The sequence below is a fragment of the Aulostomus chinensis genome, chromosome 7 (genome assembly GCF_037954235.1).
Source record: "Aulostomus chinensis isolate RoL2024-O1b breed Wild chromosome 7, RoL_Achi_v1.0, whole genome shotgun sequence".
NCBI lineage: Eukaryota > Metazoa > Chordata > Actinopteri > Syngnathiformes > Aulostomidae > Aulostomus > Aulostomus chinensis.
This window is the reverse complement of record NC_141326.1, coordinates 12,363,654-12,382,004: the sequence shown is the minus strand read 5'-3', so window position 1 is coordinate 12,382,004 and position 18,351 is coordinate 12,363,654. Positions and strand designations below refer to the sequence as shown.

Genomic DNA, 18,351 nt, shown 5'->3' with positions numbered 1-18,351 from the left:
GACAAGTCAGATGGAAGTGGAAGATCTGCGAAGTCACACTCTGTCATGTTTGTGCGGTGTTTTTGGTTTCAGATTTCTGATGTGGAAAATATACTTGGTATCGTACACACCGAAAACATACAGGTCACTGCAGAAGCCTACGATATAAGTCTGCATATATCACCAGGTAACAAACTGTTGAGTTTATAAACCTTTCATTTAAAGTTAAAATAAGACATAGAGACACACTGTATACAATTCGTCCTTGTCAGATGGCTGTCTGGACTTCAGAACCATAAAAGTCTTTGAGACGTCGGAGCTTTCTCTCAAAATGAAGAACCAAGGAAAATATGAATTTTCTTTTCGGTGAGTTCCAAAACCCATGTTAGGTAGATTCACATTACCATGCAACTGTTCCCATTTCACTTGCTCTCTTTTCATTGCTCAAGGTTTACACTTCGGCAGACGGACCGAACTCAGCCTAACCTACACTCCATTTTCACCGTGGTCCCTGAGAGTGGAACTCTTCTACCCCACAAAAAAGCTACACAAATCCAGATCATCTGCAAACCCAAGACAGAACTGTCTCTTAAAGAGCAGCCAGTCCTGCTCTGCCAGGTCTGACGAGTATTAGTTTCTATTGAAGTCATAGTGGAAGGGAAAAATGCTTCTTGTATCCTAAGATTTTTTTACTTTCTGTTATTAGTTTCATTACGGTTCCATTGATAATGGTGAGATGTTGCTTTGTTCTTAGGTCTCCTGTTATCCTAAAATTTAAATTTCTTTTTATATTCCATATGTTAGGCATTCTGTGGACAGCAAAGTAAGAATTTCATTGTACAGGGAAACACGTTTCCCGACTGTGCATATGACAATAAACACTTTGAGTCTTGAATCTTGAATTTGATGTTTTTCCAAATAAGATGGGAGAACAAAGAGATGACGAGACCATGTGAAGCTCTGGATGAGATGATTAGGAGATGAAGAGATAGTAAGTGAACTTCTCTCCTGCAGGTGTTTGAGCCCAACATCGAGGCAGACGGAGACGCCACTCCAAGTTTTGCCCTCATGGTTTCGGCCCAGGCTGTCTTCTCCAGGTCAGCTCAGTCAGTCAAGTAATCCTGATTTAGATTACATTGCACCTCTTTCTAGACTCATTTCTGAATAACATTGACTGATGATCCTTATGTTGTATTAGAGGTCACATTACGGGTTTTGCTTTTTTTTAATGTTTGCCACCTCATCCCAGTCTGCAGGTTTTATTTTGATTTGAGGCAGGTGTCATAGATTGTTTCTGTGCGGTCCCACTCCAGGTACGAGATCACACCTGCATGTGACATAAACTTTGGTCCACTAGTCTCCGGCTGCAGGAAAAGCCACAGTTTCACCATTGAGAACACTGGGATTTTTGAGACACGTTTCACCATCTTCTGTGCGAGCCCTGACCCTTCCTCACCAGGAAAGCTGAGGTACAACCCCTTCACTAAAGACAGGCACACTGAGGATAATCCTTTTCCAATTGCTGAGCATCGATTTAACTGTGATAAACTTGTTTTTTTTTGTTGTTGTTTTTTAACTATGTCAATTTAGCTGTTTAGCTCATGTGGTATTCGCACTCTTTATAATTTGATAATGCAAAAACCCCGGACTGATTTCCACAAAACATAATGGAGAGACTGAGCTTGGGTGATGAAGAGGCTGCAAAATTTCCTTGATCTGATTAAAATAACAGCTATCATAAAAAACCAACTACAAACTCAAATATCTTAAAAAAAAAAAAAAAGACTGCTTCCTTCAAACAATTGTTTCAAGTTGACATTGTTAGAACTGCTGCATAAATGAAAAACATCATATTGTGGGAAGTCCAAAAATGTAAACTTCACTTAAACTGCTTGCATACATTAAAATTCCAGGTAATTATATACTGGTTAATATACATAGACTTGAACCATCTTTGTCCTTCTCACTTAATTGGTCCGTTTGTATTACAGATTTTTTTCCTAACTTTTACTGTGGTTTGTGTCTCCATCCAAGTAGGAAGATACCTCACGAGAGCAATTTGGGGAAGCTAGCTAGTCTAACTAGCAGAGCGAGAGGGGAGTTCTCTATGAAAGAGCCGTACATCCTGCAGGTGAGAGACAACAAGTGGAGATTACAACCATTCTCTTGACCCCTTGTATGACTACGTACATACTTATTCAAGATCTTAATCTTTCTTGTTCTATTCTATTTGTTTGAAGGCTCTCAAATTATTATTTTTTTTAGCTGTTTAAGAACTTTGTCTGTTGCACTTTCAAATTCATTCCATATGTACTTTTAAAAATATGTTTTGCATTTGTTTTGGGGGTTTTTTTTCAATGGAAGTCAATGTATAAGATTTTGTCAGTTAATATTGAGCTAGACATTAGAAAAGAACCGTTCAATGATGAGCATGCAAATGTTTTGCATTTTAATGAAGCATGTTTAATCATGGATATGCTGAATTTTACCAGCCGTTGTTTTGTTGTACATTATTTTCTTTGAATGGCTAAACCAATACGAGATGCAGGCAGCAGCTCAGAGGTCTGGCACCTCACCAGAATGACTCCCATTCTGCACCTCTCATCATTCTCTCCAGAATCGCCTCAACGTGGGGGTGTTCACACTGCATCCGTCCTCAGGGACCCTGCAGCCAGGCTTTCAGCAGGTGGTGACCGTTGAGTGTACAGCTGAACAGGTGGGCAACTGGATCCAGGGTTTGCTTATTGACATCAGTGGCCGAGACCCCTCAATCCAGCCTGAGGGCATACCATACAAACTGATGGCTGACGTCTGCAAGCCAGGTGGGAATTTTCTGAGTTCATTAAAATTTGTATTTTGTGTTTTAGTAGAACAATGTAAGTATGAATACGTGCACAGTTGAGTCATTTCAAAATCACATTACCTTGGTCATAAATAAAGATACTAAATGGATACATGAATATGCTGAGAGAGGTGCCCAAACTCAAAATCAGCGATGGTCCACAGGGCAAAAGCAGTTTTAGACTTCTTATAATTGGGCCTGTCGTTATTAAAGGGAATGTTTATTCCTTTATTTATAAGAAGTCTTTATTGTCATGCAGTGTAGGGTATACAGCACGTGTCAGGACACACACACATGCACTATAGAGTCTCTGTCCGATGAAATTCTTTATCCCATCCAGATGTCCTTCCCCCATGGGCAGTCAGGACAAGTGAGCTGTAAAAGAACAACCCAAGTGCTCCTTTCCATCTTCGTCAGAGACGCAACAGAGTCAGTAATCTGTTGTGCATGTTTTTCCATTGGGTTATCTTTCTCAAGGGGAAAACCCTTGCGAACATGCAAACTCCACACAGAAAGGCCTAGGAGATATTCCGCCTGGCAACCTGCCGACCTGGTCCCCAAGTGGGAATCGAACCTGGGGACCTTCTTGCTGTGAGATGAGTGTATTCCACTGTGCCACCGTACCGCTTTATTACATCTGGTGGACCAAATTTGGCCCTTGTGCTCCACTTTTGGCAGCCCTGATTTAGAGGGACCATACATCAGAGATAGCAAAAAGGGGAAATGATGCCTTTCTTGTCTTATGTTTAAGTCTTCACCGTCATCTGATTGCCTTCTCTTTATCTCCCAGGCATAGTCTTAGACATGGCCTCCATCTTCGAGGAACACCACATCTGTAAGAACAGTAGTCAGCTTTCCTCTGAGCAGTTTCGCAATGCGGAGGGAATTTACATCTTGGATGAGGAGAAGTTTATTTTTCACGAAGTCCTGGTGGGCCAGACTTCTCAGGCTCGCTTCAAATTCACCAACAACAACAAGGTGCCCTGCACGCTTGGCTTTTCCATCAAATATGCTGGCACCAAGGTAGGTGGGATGTCTAGTACTGTGCAGGTAAACGTGTGGATGAATGAAACGATGCCATCAGGTATAAAATCTTTTTAATTTTATTCCAGGCATCCCGACAATTTGATGCCTTTGAATTGTCTGCATCAACACTGCCCATTCCCAGCCACTCATACTCCTTCGTTGTGGTCACCTTCACACCACAGGCCATGCAGCTCTTCACTGCTGTGTTTGAGGTCACCGTGGAGGGAACCAGCAGGTATACTGCTCATGATTACGTTTTTGTCCATTTAATTATACGAATGTGGCCGATGGGTTGGTTTACTAAAAGTAGGAAACACATGTTTTCATTTGTCATGTTGACCTTTGTCCTCCCCTCTTCTGCAACTTGCTGAAGATTGACACCTACATCCAAGAACAAGGTGCTAGAGTTTGACCTCGTGGGTAGAGGCTCTTTGCCAAGTGTGTGTGTGATTCGTCCAACCATGAGGGATGACATGGGAAACCCAGTGCTACGTTTCAGACGGGTTTTAGTGGGGCGGATACACAGCCTGCCCTTGGTGCTGCTAAATGATGGAAATGTTCCAGTTGAGGTTAGAGGAGACACTAAAAGCATCTTCATCTGCAATATCAAAAGAACAGTAGAAATGGTCCAGCTGGTTTTAAACAACATTTTAGAGTAAATGTCTGTTGTGGCTGTCTGTGATGTGCAGGTCCAGATTAGAATGCCTGATAAACATGGAGTGTTCTCTCTCAAAGCTGCTCCTGGCAGCTCTTGCAGCTCCATCCACTCCACTCGGCTAGAGGACACCAACGACTCAGGTAAGCGGGAACTACTTTTATATGCACACCATATTCAGATGCAGGTTCATGTTCTGGTTAGGGTAATATTATAAAATAAGGTGTTTATATGCGCTGCATCTGTTGCTGTCCCATTTACATGTTAGTTGGCATAACCTGTTCTTTGAACATAGGAAATGGCATGTCCAGTAAACCTGCTCCACTTCAGGTTCATCGCTAGGCAACCTCACTTATCAACCCGTTCACTAAATTGTATTAAACTAATTCATAGACAAGAATACAAAGGCCAATAAAATATAATCTGTTCTTGAGTGAACTGAATTGAATGTCTGGAAGAATAGTGTGCGTAATCCCTACTTGCAGGGTATGATTCCCTCCTCTTATGAGTGATGTTATTATTTTATTTATTTTATTTTCTTGGATGAAGGTTTTGACTATTTGCTCCTGATGAATCTCGTGAAGGGCTTACTCTGATGCTGAAATCTCCCTCTGCGATTACCACTCCTTGAGAGTTGACCATTACACAAAAAATGAATCTGTGAAATTCCGATTCATGCCAAGGGGGAGCATAAACATTTACTAATGTTATTTCCTTCCCTTCAATTTTCCCTGTGAATTTAACAAATCTTCCCCTGCCGTCTTTGGTTTCTGGAAAATGTTGATAGGAAACTGCATTTGGAATCAGTATAGCAACCCCTCTCTTATGACCCTTCTGGTATGAGGATGAATAAACATATCTAAAACCTAGCTTTTGAAGTTTCACATGTTCGGACCGATGTGTTTATGTTTCTTGGGGAAAAATAATCTGCGCCTTTTCTTTTTTCAGTTTTAAGAGATTCCTCTTCTCTTTATGGTTCAAAACAATGTTGATATTAAAGGAATTTGTTAAGTCCACCTTGCATTCGAATCTGGCGGGAATGGGACAATCATTCCCACTCTCCTAACAAATCATAAGCAAACCCTTTCAAACAGGGAAACACAACCAAAAAAATCTAACTTGAGTGTATGATATTTTGAATATCTCAACATCGACTTTGAACTTTTTTCTTATCTTGAATCAGTGAAGTTCTTTCACTGGCCTGCTTCACCTCTTGAGGGATAACCTCCTCGCTGTACTAGAGGGCCTCGGGTATCAACAGCCATGTTAATCACCTCTCTAGCACATCTCCACTATGCTACATTGTCAGTATTATGTCCAACAGCTTCTTTGATTGTAAACGTAAATTTTATCAATGTTTTGAACTGTTTTTCTTCATTGGTTTTTGGAAGGCATCCTCACCGCCCCTCTTTAATTGTACTTACAGACCACCTGTGCTTTGTTTTTTGTTTATTTTAACTTGGTCTTTCATTACACTGCCATCCTCCTGACCCAGAACGGGAAGTCCCCAGAATATTGTTAGATTCGAATTAATACAGGAGCATGGTGTGCATTTGATTGTGACCATAGTGTCTTTGGTGGACTGCATCTCCTCCTGACATGATGATGCACATGCACATACCCATATAGTTCTACTGTGATCATTACCAAACCCCTTCAGAACCCTCACAGACTTCAGTAAACTAGTCCAACATGTATTTATCATTACTGACACTGTCCCCTCTTCGACAGAGCGCCAGTTGGTACACAGAGCCACCGTGAAGTTGGAGATCAATCAGCCGATGCAGTTTGAGGTCACCTTCTCCTCTGACAGTCTCCTGAAGGTCAATACAGAGTTGTTGTTGTATGTGGAGGACAACCAGTACAGCAACACCGTCATAAAAGTGAGCGGCGAGACTTACCAGAGAACCGTCACGCTTGACAACATCAGCAGGTTCCTGCTGGAAATGGATGAGGAGAATGATGGGAAAGGTAAGAGAAAATAACTAGAACATTTGAGGTTGACAAGAAGACAAAGGAGGATGCAGAGAGTCTGACGTACTACAAGTAGAAATCTTCCACTGATAAGAATGCAGGGTTTCCCACAGAAAAGCAGGTGGGCCCAGTGGCATGTGTCTTATTTTTGGATCCGTCCAACCTCACAGGGAGGTCTTGGGGCATTGATCTGCTCCCCCATAAGAACATTCTGATCTCTTTGAAGTGGAATCCATCAATCTGGTGCACTTTGAGAACAAAATTAAGAGGCGTAATCGATTAAGAACTTTTGTTCTTATCAATTTTCTGGTCTCGTTAAAAATGTTGTGTTTAAAAGTAGAATAGATATAATTGGTGATTACACTCACAATGCATGACAAACGAGACAAAGATTAAATGGAGCTCACAAATGGTCAAAACCACGACTTAGGCCTCGACATTAAGACAATACAAAAAAAATGACTGGATTTTTAAAAATAAGACAATATAATGTGCTCTTATAATGAAGTCATTTATTCAACAACAAAATAAAAATATAAAATGATAATATGAATCAATCATTAAATGTAATTTAATAAAGCAATAAACTGCAGGAAGTCCTAGTATGGAGTGATGAATATCAAAGCTTGTCTCTTATCTTTGTGTGTGTCACAGGTTATTATGAAAAGCTGAATTTAGGTGAATGCCATGTAGGTCGTCCCTACCAACAGAGTTTCACTATGACCAACCACAGCAGTATACAGGTCATGAAGTTCGAGTGGCCCCCTGCAGGACCCCATGTCTCGTTTTCACCCCAGGTAAAACACTGGGCAGAAAATAGCTCAAATAAATCAGAAAACACTCATCCATACACATGATAACACCTTGGTTATATTGATTATGTGAAAGAGTATTTTTCTGGAACACCTACTCTGTGTTTTACTGTTGCCCTGGAGTGATAGCCTTGTGTGGTTAAAAGTGCATTCTTTGCTACAGGTGGGACATCTCCATGCTGGTTGCTCTAAGGAAGTGACTCTCACCTTCCTCTCCAGTCAGCCAGTGACTCTGACCTGGCAGTCAATAAGATGTAAAGTTTGGCAGGTGGAGTTCCAGCAGCCACTGGAGCAGGTGGTGGACTGGGACGACCAGCAGAGGACAGTTCAGTGGCTGAGTGCCTCAAATCAGGCTTCGGGGCCAAAGCCACAACAACCAGGGAGGAAAAAGGTACGTGTCATCAAGACATCAGGGTCATGTGTGATATCAATAGTCATGGTGTTAATGGCTTTGGAGGAGATATATTAACAACTGTGCGTCTATGTTCGCATGTAGGTGATAAAAGCAGAACCTGAGCCAAACTGCTTGGTGGTTGAGGGCTCACAGAGTGAGCTGGACCTGCGAATCAGTGCAGTTTGTGACTTTGCCAAGTTTAGCTGCAACACAGACACAGTCCACTTCAACGACACCATGCTTTACCAACGCACACATCAGCAGTAAGTCAGGCTGTTTATTCTTTAAACCAAACTTAAGTGACTATGCTAAAAATAATAAAAATAGTGGTCCCAACTCAACTTTTTTGGGCATGCAGCCACAGTGGAGTGCAATACTATGAATACAATGCATTATAACAAATGCAATCCATTTATTCTCGGTGCAGGGTGCAGATAGTCAATCAGAGCAATGTAAAACTGGAATTCTCCTGGCAAGTCCTCATAGATCCAAGCAGTGAATGTGTCAACCAACACCAAGGAGGTACCATGGAAACATCTGGGTCAACTTCCATGTATGAGCTTCAGATACATTTAAATGCCTTTAAAAACACATCATGCTTTGTCGATAGATGAGACCGCCAGCTCTCGGCCTGGCAGCAGGTCAGGAGCATTGACGGGAGAACGTCCCACCAGCGCTGTGGCGAGTACGATACCCTCCTTCTCTGTAGAACCCAGCACAGGTGCCATTGCTCCTGGTGCTACGCAGGATTTCACCATTTGCTTCTCACCTCTGGAGGTGGCCCACTTCCAGGGCAGGCTGCTCTGCAGGTAGATGAGGTGTCATATATATCGTGTATATATCGTTAATGTATTTTTAGTATTACTTTATTTATTGTAATTGCTGCATTGTATGAGTTTTATTCTGTACAGCACTTTGGTCAACCCCGGTTGTTTTAAATGTGCTCTAAAAATAAAGTTTGAGTTGAGTTGAGTTGAGTGTATGACAAGCCTTTTCAAACTGAGGTCAGTCAGAGGAAACATACGTGCGCTGAGCAATCGATGATGTAATCATTAACCCTTAGAGCTCTTAAGATTCTAAGTGAAATTGTAGTTTGACTAAAGTCCATGAAATAAATGATTCCTGATGCGTTTCCTTATTTGTTACACAAGACAGAACAAGCATGATGCCTCATAGAAAGTCTATCCTCTTCAGTCTTCAGTATATTGCACATGAAGACTGAGTGAGTGGTTCTTCCTGTGTGTGTGTGTGTGTGTGTGTGTGTGTGTGTGTGTGTGTGTGTGTGTGTGTGTGTGTGTGTGTGTGTGTGTTCCAGTATACCCAATATGCAGGATGGGGATCAGGCTCCCTGTATCTCAGTGTGTGGCCAGAGCCTACTGCCCAAATACCACTTTGACCTTGAAGACTCAGACTACATTTCTGCAAATCGCTGCAATCTTGAGTTCCGTGGCCCTCTGGACCCAAACACCAGGGTGATAGAGGTCAACGCCATCTGCCTCACTGCACCAACAACAAGGTAAGCTTTTGGACTCCAGTAGTTCAGATGCTTAAAAAAAAACTTGGATTAAACATTCGCTTTGCGTTTGTACTGTGTTCACTTTGCAGACGTTTTTGTGTGATGAACCCAACTCGTGAAGCGTACTACTTTAAGTGGAGGTGTGAAGACACTGGTTCCAGTCCCTTCTCCTGCCTCACTCCGTGTGGTACCATACCACCTGGGGAGAAGGTGGAGGTAAGGATGATGCTCACATTAAAGATTAGGTGGTGGTGTCTCCTGAAGTTCTTCTTTCTTTTCCACAGTTTGTCATGTAATCACATCTGTGTTTTTTGTTTTATGTCAAGTACTTTCTACCTTCATTTAATCTCAGTCCCAAACAATACATGGTATTTTTACTGCATCTCCCTCATTGAAATCAGATGTTTGTCCGATGCAAAACTTGCACTTGATTCTATGCTGGCTTCAAGTCATGTAAAGGTTTAGAAACAGTTCACTTTACTTGAAAGAAAAAGGTTAAGTACAGAAAAGTGGATTAGAGACAGATCTGATATCTGTCGTAAATAGTTTGCCTTCTTTCTCGTGTCTCCGTCGACATTTTTGACCTTCATTATCTATGGCCTTTCAGTCTGGCTGTGTTTGCTTGCAGGTGTCTTTTGAATATGTGGCCAAGCATCTGGATTTGGTGGAGTCCTCCTGGAGCTTTGTGATTGAGACTTTCTCCGTCTCAGTTCCCTTCCTTTGTGTGGGCACAGCTAGAGAACCGCTCATCTATCTTGACAAGCCTCACTTGGACTTGGGAGAACAGCTCATTGGTACGTAAGATAAACAAGCATACAGAGGCGTGATACATCATCTGTCACCAACTATTCTGCACTTAGTGTAGGATTTGTTTTCTGTTCCAGCAGGATACTTGAGACATGCTTAGATAGAGTATAATATTAAGAATTTCTGTTTATGAGTTTCAGTGTTTGCACATGCTTTAGCATGACTTGAGCTCTTGTAGAATTATGAGAATTTTAGGCTACTGAACCTCAGCAGGGAAATGATTGTTGTCATGGCTGAATTATTTTGTCATTAATAAACAAAGTGCCAATATGCCCACTAATGTTGACCATCTCTGCAGGAGCATTTGTGTGTATTGTTGTGGAGGTCCCCCTGAATGTGCTTCAAACACTGTGTGTGTATGGATGTGTTTTCATGGACAGATTGTAAAGTGGAGCGCTCAGTGGATCTAGTTAATGCGGAAGAGGAGCCTTTTCACTTCTCGGTCTCACAGGCGTCCCTTTTTTGTGAGGACCAGTTTTCTCGACTCAGTGTGCAGCCCATGATGGGCACAGTGGGCCCCAAAGACAGGTAAATGTCACTAAAGCATCCAGTCAATGCAACAAGGACTTGACATGACAAAATGATATGTGTAGATTTTGAGGTCAAATATGAGCTGTCTGCTGCAGGTTGCCATTGCTGGTGTCCTTCATTCCTTGCCAAGAGGACGACGTGAGCTTCAAGGTGGTCCTGGTGGTCAAGAGGAAGTCAGAGCCACTCACACTCTCTGTCAGGGCCAGTTGTTTCATCATGAACGCTTCTGTTCAAGTTGGAGCTCCAGATGGAGGCCTGAGAGAGATCAGCCCCGACCACCTCGACACTCTGGACTTTGGAATGGTCAGCACACATCCACAACCACACGTGTGAACTGAAGCATGAAGGAACCTGCATCTTCACTCTGATGATTGTAGAGATGTGATGTCTCATCCTCCTCTATGTGTCTGTGTGTACTCACACTCTTTGTAGGTGGGCATTTCAGAACAAGCCACCCTAAATATCCTGGTGTCCAACATGGCCAGATACAACATGGAAGTGGACTTTGACCTGGCAGGTCCCAGTGAGCTCCTACGAGACTTAAAGACAAAACCACAGACTCTTCACATCGATGTTGGGAAGCAGCAACAGTCATCTCTCTTATTTACTCCGCGGAATATTTGCAACCTCCAAGACATCAGACTTCATGTCAAGGTGAGACGATCTTCACAGATTATTCATTTCATGCCAGCAAGTTCATGCAGAACTCTCATCCACAATGATAGATTGTCCCTGTGAAGAGTGTGAATCTTTTCTTACATGTAAAGCAAGATCGTTCTCAAATTAATGGACAGCCATCAATGCGTAAAGGACAAAGGCTGGTCCTCTTAACGGTTCTCGTAACATCAAGAGGAGTTCTGCAAATGTTCTGTTCTAGTGTAAAGACCCAGAGCGAATGTTCTACAGTAAATAACAGTGCTTATCCCTTAACTGTTCCACAAACATCCTTAATTTTCCCAGCAAGTCCACTGAGTGTTGCCACATTTACACTGATGAATTTTGAAGTTGATTGGAGTGTAAGATCAGTGTTATGTCCTCCCTTCAGGTGAAACAGGGGCCCACATTTAGCCTCACTATTAAAGGCAGGGCTGTGGCCCTCAGCTTCGAATTCTCCTTCTCAAAATACAATTTTGGCAAGTGCTTCCTGTACAGTCCTGGCATGGTGCCAGCCTCCCATTCTCTAGTTATCAGTAACAAAGGAACAAGGGATATCAGGTGAGCTGTGTGTGTTGTGTATGTCTGTGTCCGTGTCTGTGTGTGTCTCTGTCAGTCACCCCACCTGCCAGTTAAAGGTAAAGACACAGAACTACATTTAGATTAAAAAAAACTGTGATTCATTCCTCAGTGTCCAGAGCCACTTCAAGAACAGCTCCTACCTGGAGATGGATTTCCAACCAGATGTTTTATCTCCTGGTGATGTGATGGAGGTCCCAGTCACCTTCTACCCCCGTGAGCCTCGTCATTACCACGAAAAGCTCACCTTCATCTTAAACAGTTGTGTTACTAAACAGGTGGACATCCTGGGCCAAGGCATTGAAATGAAGGTGAGAGTGTTTTGGGTCAGAGTTTTTTGGGGGATCTGAGACTAATGCCATATTTATGTGTTCCACAATGTTCCATTAGAGTTTACATCGCATGCCCTGATCTTGTCTCCTACTATGGTGTATATGTGTCATTCTTTCTCAGCTGGAGGTCGAGGATCCCAAGCAGCGGAAGCTGAAAATGGGGAGTCTCTCGTTGGGTCAGCAAGTTAAAAAACAGGTGGTTGTGGTCAACCGCAGCCCTTTGGACCTGTCCTTCACGTTACTGTTGAGCACAAACACACCGCTGAACCCCAAGGTAATACACACACACCCACACGCTGATAAACACTGAGGTACCATTGCACTATACTGCATAGTCTGTTTTCTTCTACCTTCTTCTGCATCTCCAGGATCTGTCGGTGAGTCCAGAAGGTGAGCTGAAACTGAAAGGCAGCGGTGGTTCTTGTACTGTGAGCATCCAGTTCTCACCCCAGCAGCACCTACCTCCTTTTACTGCTGAGCTTCAGGCCAAGTGTGCAGACCTTTTACTCCCCCTGCTGACCATCCAAGGCTGCTGCCAGGTAGGAAGTGAAGCAAATGTGCTTCCATCAAGTCACCAAGTCTGAGCTTTTTGCCTTGACATCCTCTTCTGACATTGGTTCAGTGGTCTTGTTATTATTTTTACAATCATTATCTTTAAACACAAATGTGACTTCAACGATAAACAGTTTGTCCTTATTACAACTTTTCCTGTGGTCTAATAACGAGCATGAATTCATGTTTAACACTTGTCCTAATTTCTAACTGACAGGGTGTGGTGGTCCAGCTGGACCAGAGCCACCTGGCTTTCGGAGCTGTGGTCCAGCACTGTCAGGACAGGAAGAAGGTTATCCTAACCAACTCTGGAAAGATAGGTGGCAAGTAAGTTTATTCTACACCCACACTGATATGGTTCATCGTAGAACACAGAAATTAAGTCATGTGTGTGACTCTCATCCCCACAACTCTGGCAATTTCAAGGCCTGAAAACACAAACCCTCAATGGTGCCTCTGTTTTTAGTTTTAAGAGATGTGAAACCACAGACCACTGAACATAACGATACAGTCACTGTAGATGCCATGTCACATGACTCCTTCTTTAAAAACAAAAACGTTTAATTGCAGTTGTTGCTCCAGAGGAATGGCGAGGAAACTTGGGCACAATTATGTGTGTTGATTTATTTTGTTTTTTTTAAACTATATAATCAAAATTGATGATGGCTTTCAAATCCTTGATAAAAAGATCGAGGTATGCCTTGAAAATGAATCTATGTGTTTCAACCATGTGTGCTGCAACTGCATGAATGTGTGGGTGTTCCAAGTACAGTTTATATACAGTATATAACATGAGCTAAGATTTATCAGACTTTTTTGTGTTCAATGCACATATTTTATTTTGATATATTGCTTTGTGGTGGGCATGATGATTTGATTTGTCACTCTTGTGGATTTATGATTTTTTTTCCTTTCATTTTTTAAAAACTCTTACTCAGGTTCCGCTGGAAGACGGAGAATTTTCCTCCATCTCTGTGCATCACACCAACTAAAGGCTACATGGCTGCAGGCATGAAGGTTCCTTTTGAAGTGACCTTTGCCCCTGTGGAACTGAGTCCTGACATCAGATATGAAAACCTGCTATGCTTTGTGGAGGGCTCCTCTAGCCCCGCGACCCTCACCGTGACTGGCTCCTGCATTGTAGCCTCCACTAGCAAAGAGGTTTGACTGATGAAACTTATTTCTAAAGTAAAACCAATGTGAGGTTTTGTACTTGATGCTGATAACTGTAGTAGGAGAAAGCTTGCACCACGGTTGAGTACATCTGTAAGACAACAAGTACGTAGATATGCAGTCATAAACTTTAAAATACGTGCGAGTGGAACGAGTGATTTTACAGTTTATCAGCCTTGAAATAAATTTCTAATCATCGGAATGAATTCAGAAGTATCACATTACTGCTTTCAATAAAAGGTTAGTTTTTGTACCCGTATAACTACCAAACCCGCAAATAATCAGTATCATTCAACATCAGACGATGTGAGACGTTGATGTGGCTCCACTGGCGTTGACAGTTTCAAAGAAATCCAGCAAAATCTGTTCAGTGTGAGCAAAGGCTTCAGAGAGGATGTATGAACTATGAATGAACTACTGTCCATTCCATAAACTCTTCCCTCCGTCTGTCCTGTCATATGTAGATGGTGAATTTTGTTTGCCCGGTACGCGGCTCTCACACCCAGACCATCACCCTGAACAACCCCACACACCAGCCCTGCAACATTCGACCTGTCATCAAGGGGCAGCATTGGAGAGCTGCGCCCTCCGTGGTCCTTGAACCCCTCCAGAACAAGACATATGACATCACCTACAGTCCAATGACCATGACTGGTGAAGGGAAAAGACACGAGGTAGAGGAGCATTAACATTTAAACATTTCAGATTCATCACCTCAGAAGTGCATGAGCTACATAGATCATGCCCCGCCCCCAATTCTGTTTTTCTCATCTGTAACATTAGAGCACTGAATATCTGTTTCTTCCTTGCTCAGGGATCAGTCTTACTATCCTTCCCTGATGGGACTGGAAAGCTGTACTCCCTGCAGGGAACTGCTGAGCCTCCCCAGGTGGAGAGCACAACTGTCCACGAAATCCCTGCCAAGACTCACCACACAGAACTGCTCCCTGTGAACAACTGGCTCTCCAAGCACCAGCGGTAAAACACATGAGACTGTGCCACAATGTGCAAAACCATCTAACCTTCAGTCCAATCCATGAACATGAGAATAAAGAATAACCCAGCTTTGTTTGGGTTTAAAAATCTTCCATGACTGAAAACCAAAATAGAGTGAAGGACATCTGACTTGAAAATAAGGAGAAAAACTTCAGCCCATTTGTGCAAATGTACAGTCGAGTCACAAACTTGTGTTGTTTGTCCAGGTTCCGTGTGACGATTGAGGTGATGAAGCCTGACAAAGTAGATGCCACCGTGTCCCTCAAGGGTCTCGACTACTTCGATGTTCCTGCTCAGGCTAAGAAAGATTACAAGATGTCTTTTTATACATACAAAGAGGGCCAGTACAACATTAAGGTTTGACTTCACATACTCTTTTTTTCGTCAGATTTGACTACACTTCTGTGCCTTTTCCTCACATCACCCTCAAACCTTCTCCTCAGGTGACATTTCGTAACGAGGTGTCAGGCGAGTACTTGTTCTACCACGTTAACTTCAAGGCCACACCTCCAGGAGTCGCGTCCACCATAGAACTAGAGACTACTGTCCGCCGGAAGACCTCAGCCACTATACATGTGGAGAACCCTTTGAAGACAGCTACCTGCCTCAGCTGGGAGTGTAAATGCCCCGACATCATCGTCCCTACTCAGCACACCTTGCAAGGGCAGTCGAAGGTGGATTACAACATGCCTCTAGTCCCATGCTGAAAAACCAGTTCTGTGGCTACAAACAAAGACTGTAGTAACTGTGTCTTCCTCTGCAGGGTACTCTGAGCTTTGTGTACCTGCCCCTGCGTGATGGCGAGTCTACTGCCCAGCTGTCTCTGTTCAGTCACGATCTGGGCTACTTTCACTACAATCTGCTTCTCCGAGCATTGCCTCCTCCTCCAGAGAAAACTGTCCACTTCAACACTTCTCTAGGCAGGAGCCATGCTGTCCTTGTTAAGTTCATCAGTTACTCCCGCTTCAAAGTCGAGTACATTTGCGAGGTAAGAAAATATAAATATAAAATTGAATGGTCCACTGACAGATTCACGCAGGAGTGACATAAACACAGCACCTAAACTGCGGTGATGCTTGCGATCAATTACAGAATTATTCTTGTCATTTAGATATTAACTGTTGTAGAAGCTCATCTGGAACAATCCTCTTATCATGGTGGAAAGATGTGTGTGCCCTGATGAACCTGGGAGCTGGGCTGTCTGGAGCTTTGTCCTCCTGGCAGGGTCTCCCTTGGTGAATTGGTATTAGATGAGGGGTCAGACTAAGAATGCCTCTAAAAGGATTCCATGAAAGACTAGAATAGAAGCAAGTGGAGCTCGGGCCAGAATGAGGGCCCGCATTTGGTGGCTGGGCTTGCCACAGAGCCTGGCTGAGCCCAGCTCAGAGAGGCGACGCAGATGCTTCCACTACCCAAAAAGCAGGGGGAGAACTGTTGGGGTCGAGTGCTCTATGTTGTAGTTTACCCTGGTGGATGAGAGAATCAACTCCCTTCACCATAGGGGTAAGAGGGGAAAACTGCTTGTAGTCTGTGTTCATGCACTAAACAGGATTTATTGTACTTCTGTGCGAGTTGTGGATTGTCCATAACAAACACATATTCAAGCACGAGGTTGCTACACTGAACTGAGGTATCGTTCCAGTGAACTGAAGATCAGTGATCGATTCACTATCAACTGGTTACGCTCAGCTCTAAACCAGGAGTGGTGTCGTCAGCTTGTTTTTAGCTCAAATCAAAGTGTTTGCGGATTACTGAGCATGCAGCTGGATGAAGAAAATGTGGATTATACAGGAAGATATGGATTATACAGGAAGATGTGGATTATGCAGGTAGATGTGGATTATACAGGAAGATGTGGATTATACAGGTAGATGTGGATTATACAGGTAGATGTGGATTATACAGGAAGATGTGGATTATACAGGTAGATGTGGATTATACAGGAAGATGTGGATTATACAGGTAGATGTGGATTATACAGGTAGATGTGGATTATACAGGTAGATGTGGATTATACAGGTAGATGTGGATTATACAGGAAGATGTGGATTATACAGGTAGATGTGGATTATACAGGTAGATGTGGATTATACAGGAAGATGTGGATTATACAGGTAGATGTGGATTATACAGGTAGATGTGGATTATACAGGTAGATGTGGATTATACAGGAAGATGTGGATTATACAGGAAGATGTGGATTATACAGGTAGATGTGGATTATACAGGAAGATGTGGATTATACAGGTAGATGTGGATTATACAGGAAGATGTGGATTATACAGGAAGATGTGGATTATACAGGTAGATGTGGATTATACAGGAAGATGTGGATTATACAGGTAGATGTGGATTATACAGGTAGATGTGGATTATACAGGAAGATGTGGATTATACAGGTAGATGTGGATTATACAGGAAGATGTGGATTATACAGGTAGATGTGGATTATACAGGTAGATGTGGATTATACAGGAAGATGTGGATTATACAGGAAGATGTGGATTATACAGGTAGATGTGGGACAATGTTTTGGGGCAATTTTGCTGTTGTTAGTCATCAGTCTCTATTAGCTCTAAACCAAATATATGTGTCTGGTTCTTTCTGCCTTCATATTTGTGAGTACTTGAAATGCAAAACAAATGTTTTGAGTGAGGGAAGCTTTACCATTTTTACATTTGAAAACAAAACGTGCATCTGATAAGTTCATCCTTCAATCTAAGGACAGTGATTTTGCTCAGCTGTAAGCTTCATATTGATGACATGATGCATTTTATGTTCTAGCAGAAGCCATCTGATGATCTCTGGGATTGAATCTGAATATTCTGGCATTTGTTTAGCTGTGAAGCTTTTTTCTGTCTAAACCCAGATTGTTTACATTAACATGGCACCTGAGAGATCAGAACGATCATCTTTGACACCAGAGATAAATTCAAAAAGAGCCTTTCACTTCTCAACCCGCTGAAAAAATGTTCCCTTATTCTCTCTTCCTTCCAGACTGATAACCCAGCATTCTCTGTGGAGAAGACTGTTGGCGCCTCACCAGGCTTTGAAGCAGGCTCGCAGGTCAGCATGGAGGTTTGTTTTGAGCCTCATCAGCTGGGGGAGGAGAGAGGCCAGCTCTGCCTGTCCTCCACCCACGGAGGAGACTACATCTTTCCATTACATGGGATCTGCCACCCTCCCAAAGCACAAGGACCATTCAGCATCAAGGCTACGCGTACCATCGCTATCCCCTTCACCAACGTGTTCCTGGAGACTGCAGCTTTGTCTTATATGGTAAAGTGTTGATGACCTCTCAGCAGGGAAAACTGCATCAAAACTTTGTTTAAAAAGTAAAAAAGTTATGTTGAATCAACATCTGGGACGCCCATGAGAATTTTAAAACGGCTATTAAGCAGGGAGACAGTAAATCTTGTTAAATCGAGAGAAAGTATTCTAACCCTGAAGTTCCGCCGGTCACGGCTGCGTCACGTTCCTGCCGTGACGCCGATCACGTCCGTCCTCTGCACAGATGCGATTTCCGTCA

The 18,351-nt window shown here is 42.8% G+C and overlaps 1 protein-coding gene across 7 annotated transcripts in view; it reads left to right on the top strand.

Moving 5' to 3' along the window:
* The window catches only part of hydin (HYDIN axonemal central pair apparatus protein), a 59,936-nt gene that overhangs the window by 39,610 nt on the left and 1,975 nt on the right, over positions 1–18,351 (top strand). For 6 of the 7 annotated variants that reach the window (XM_086208486.1, XM_086208483.1, XM_086208484.1 and 3 more), the window contains 35 exons: positions 73–166; positions 252–345; positions 429–597; positions 994–1,076; positions 1,293–1,448; positions 2,014–2,110; positions 2,597–2,801; positions 3,612–3,844; positions 3,934–4,082; positions 4,221–4,416; positions 4,537–4,645; positions 6,234–6,473; positions 7,131–7,273; positions 7,452–7,679; positions 7,785–7,945; positions 8,110–8,204; positions 8,293–8,491; positions 8,998–9,198; positions 9,288–9,414; positions 9,827–9,992; positions 10,386–10,533; positions 10,632–10,839; positions 10,969–11,190; positions 11,582–11,751; positions 11,882–12,080; positions 12,223–12,375; positions 12,470–12,640; positions 12,871–12,980; positions 13,592–13,814; positions 14,291–14,500; positions 14,641–14,804; positions 15,029–15,179; positions 15,266–15,496; positions 15,586–15,810; positions 17,820–18,101. In XM_086208486.1, coding sequence (XP_086064612.1) covers positions 73–166; positions 252–345; positions 429–597; positions 994–1,076; positions 1,293–1,448; positions 2,014–2,110; positions 2,597–2,801; positions 3,612–3,844; positions 3,934–4,082; positions 4,221–4,416; positions 4,537–4,645; positions 6,234–6,473; positions 7,131–7,273; positions 7,452–7,679; positions 7,785–7,945; positions 8,110–8,204; positions 8,293–8,491; positions 8,998–9,198; positions 9,288–9,414; positions 9,827–9,992; positions 10,386–10,533; positions 10,632–10,839; positions 10,969–11,190; positions 11,582–11,751; positions 11,882–12,080; positions 12,223–12,375; positions 12,470–12,640; positions 12,871–12,980; positions 13,592–13,814; positions 14,291–14,500; positions 14,641–14,804; positions 15,029–15,179; positions 15,266–15,496; positions 15,586–15,810; positions 17,820–18,101 — 6,012 coding nt within the window. The remainder of the gene's footprint in view (positions 1–72; positions 167–251; positions 346–428; positions 598–993; positions 1,077–1,292; positions 1,449–2,013; positions 2,111–2,596; positions 2,802–3,611; positions 3,845–3,933; positions 4,083–4,220; positions 4,417–4,536; positions 4,646–6,233; positions 6,474–7,130; positions 7,274–7,451; positions 7,680–7,784; positions 7,946–8,109; positions 8,205–8,292; positions 8,492–8,997; positions 9,199–9,287; positions 9,415–9,826; positions 9,993–10,385; positions 10,534–10,631; positions 10,840–10,968; positions 11,191–11,581; positions 11,752–11,881; positions 12,081–12,222; positions 12,376–12,469; positions 12,641–12,870; positions 12,981–13,591; positions 13,815–14,290; positions 14,501–14,640; positions 14,805–15,028; positions 15,180–15,265; positions 15,497–15,585; positions 15,811–17,819; positions 18,102–18,351) is intronic. The other variant, XM_086208485.1, reaches the window with a different exon arrangement.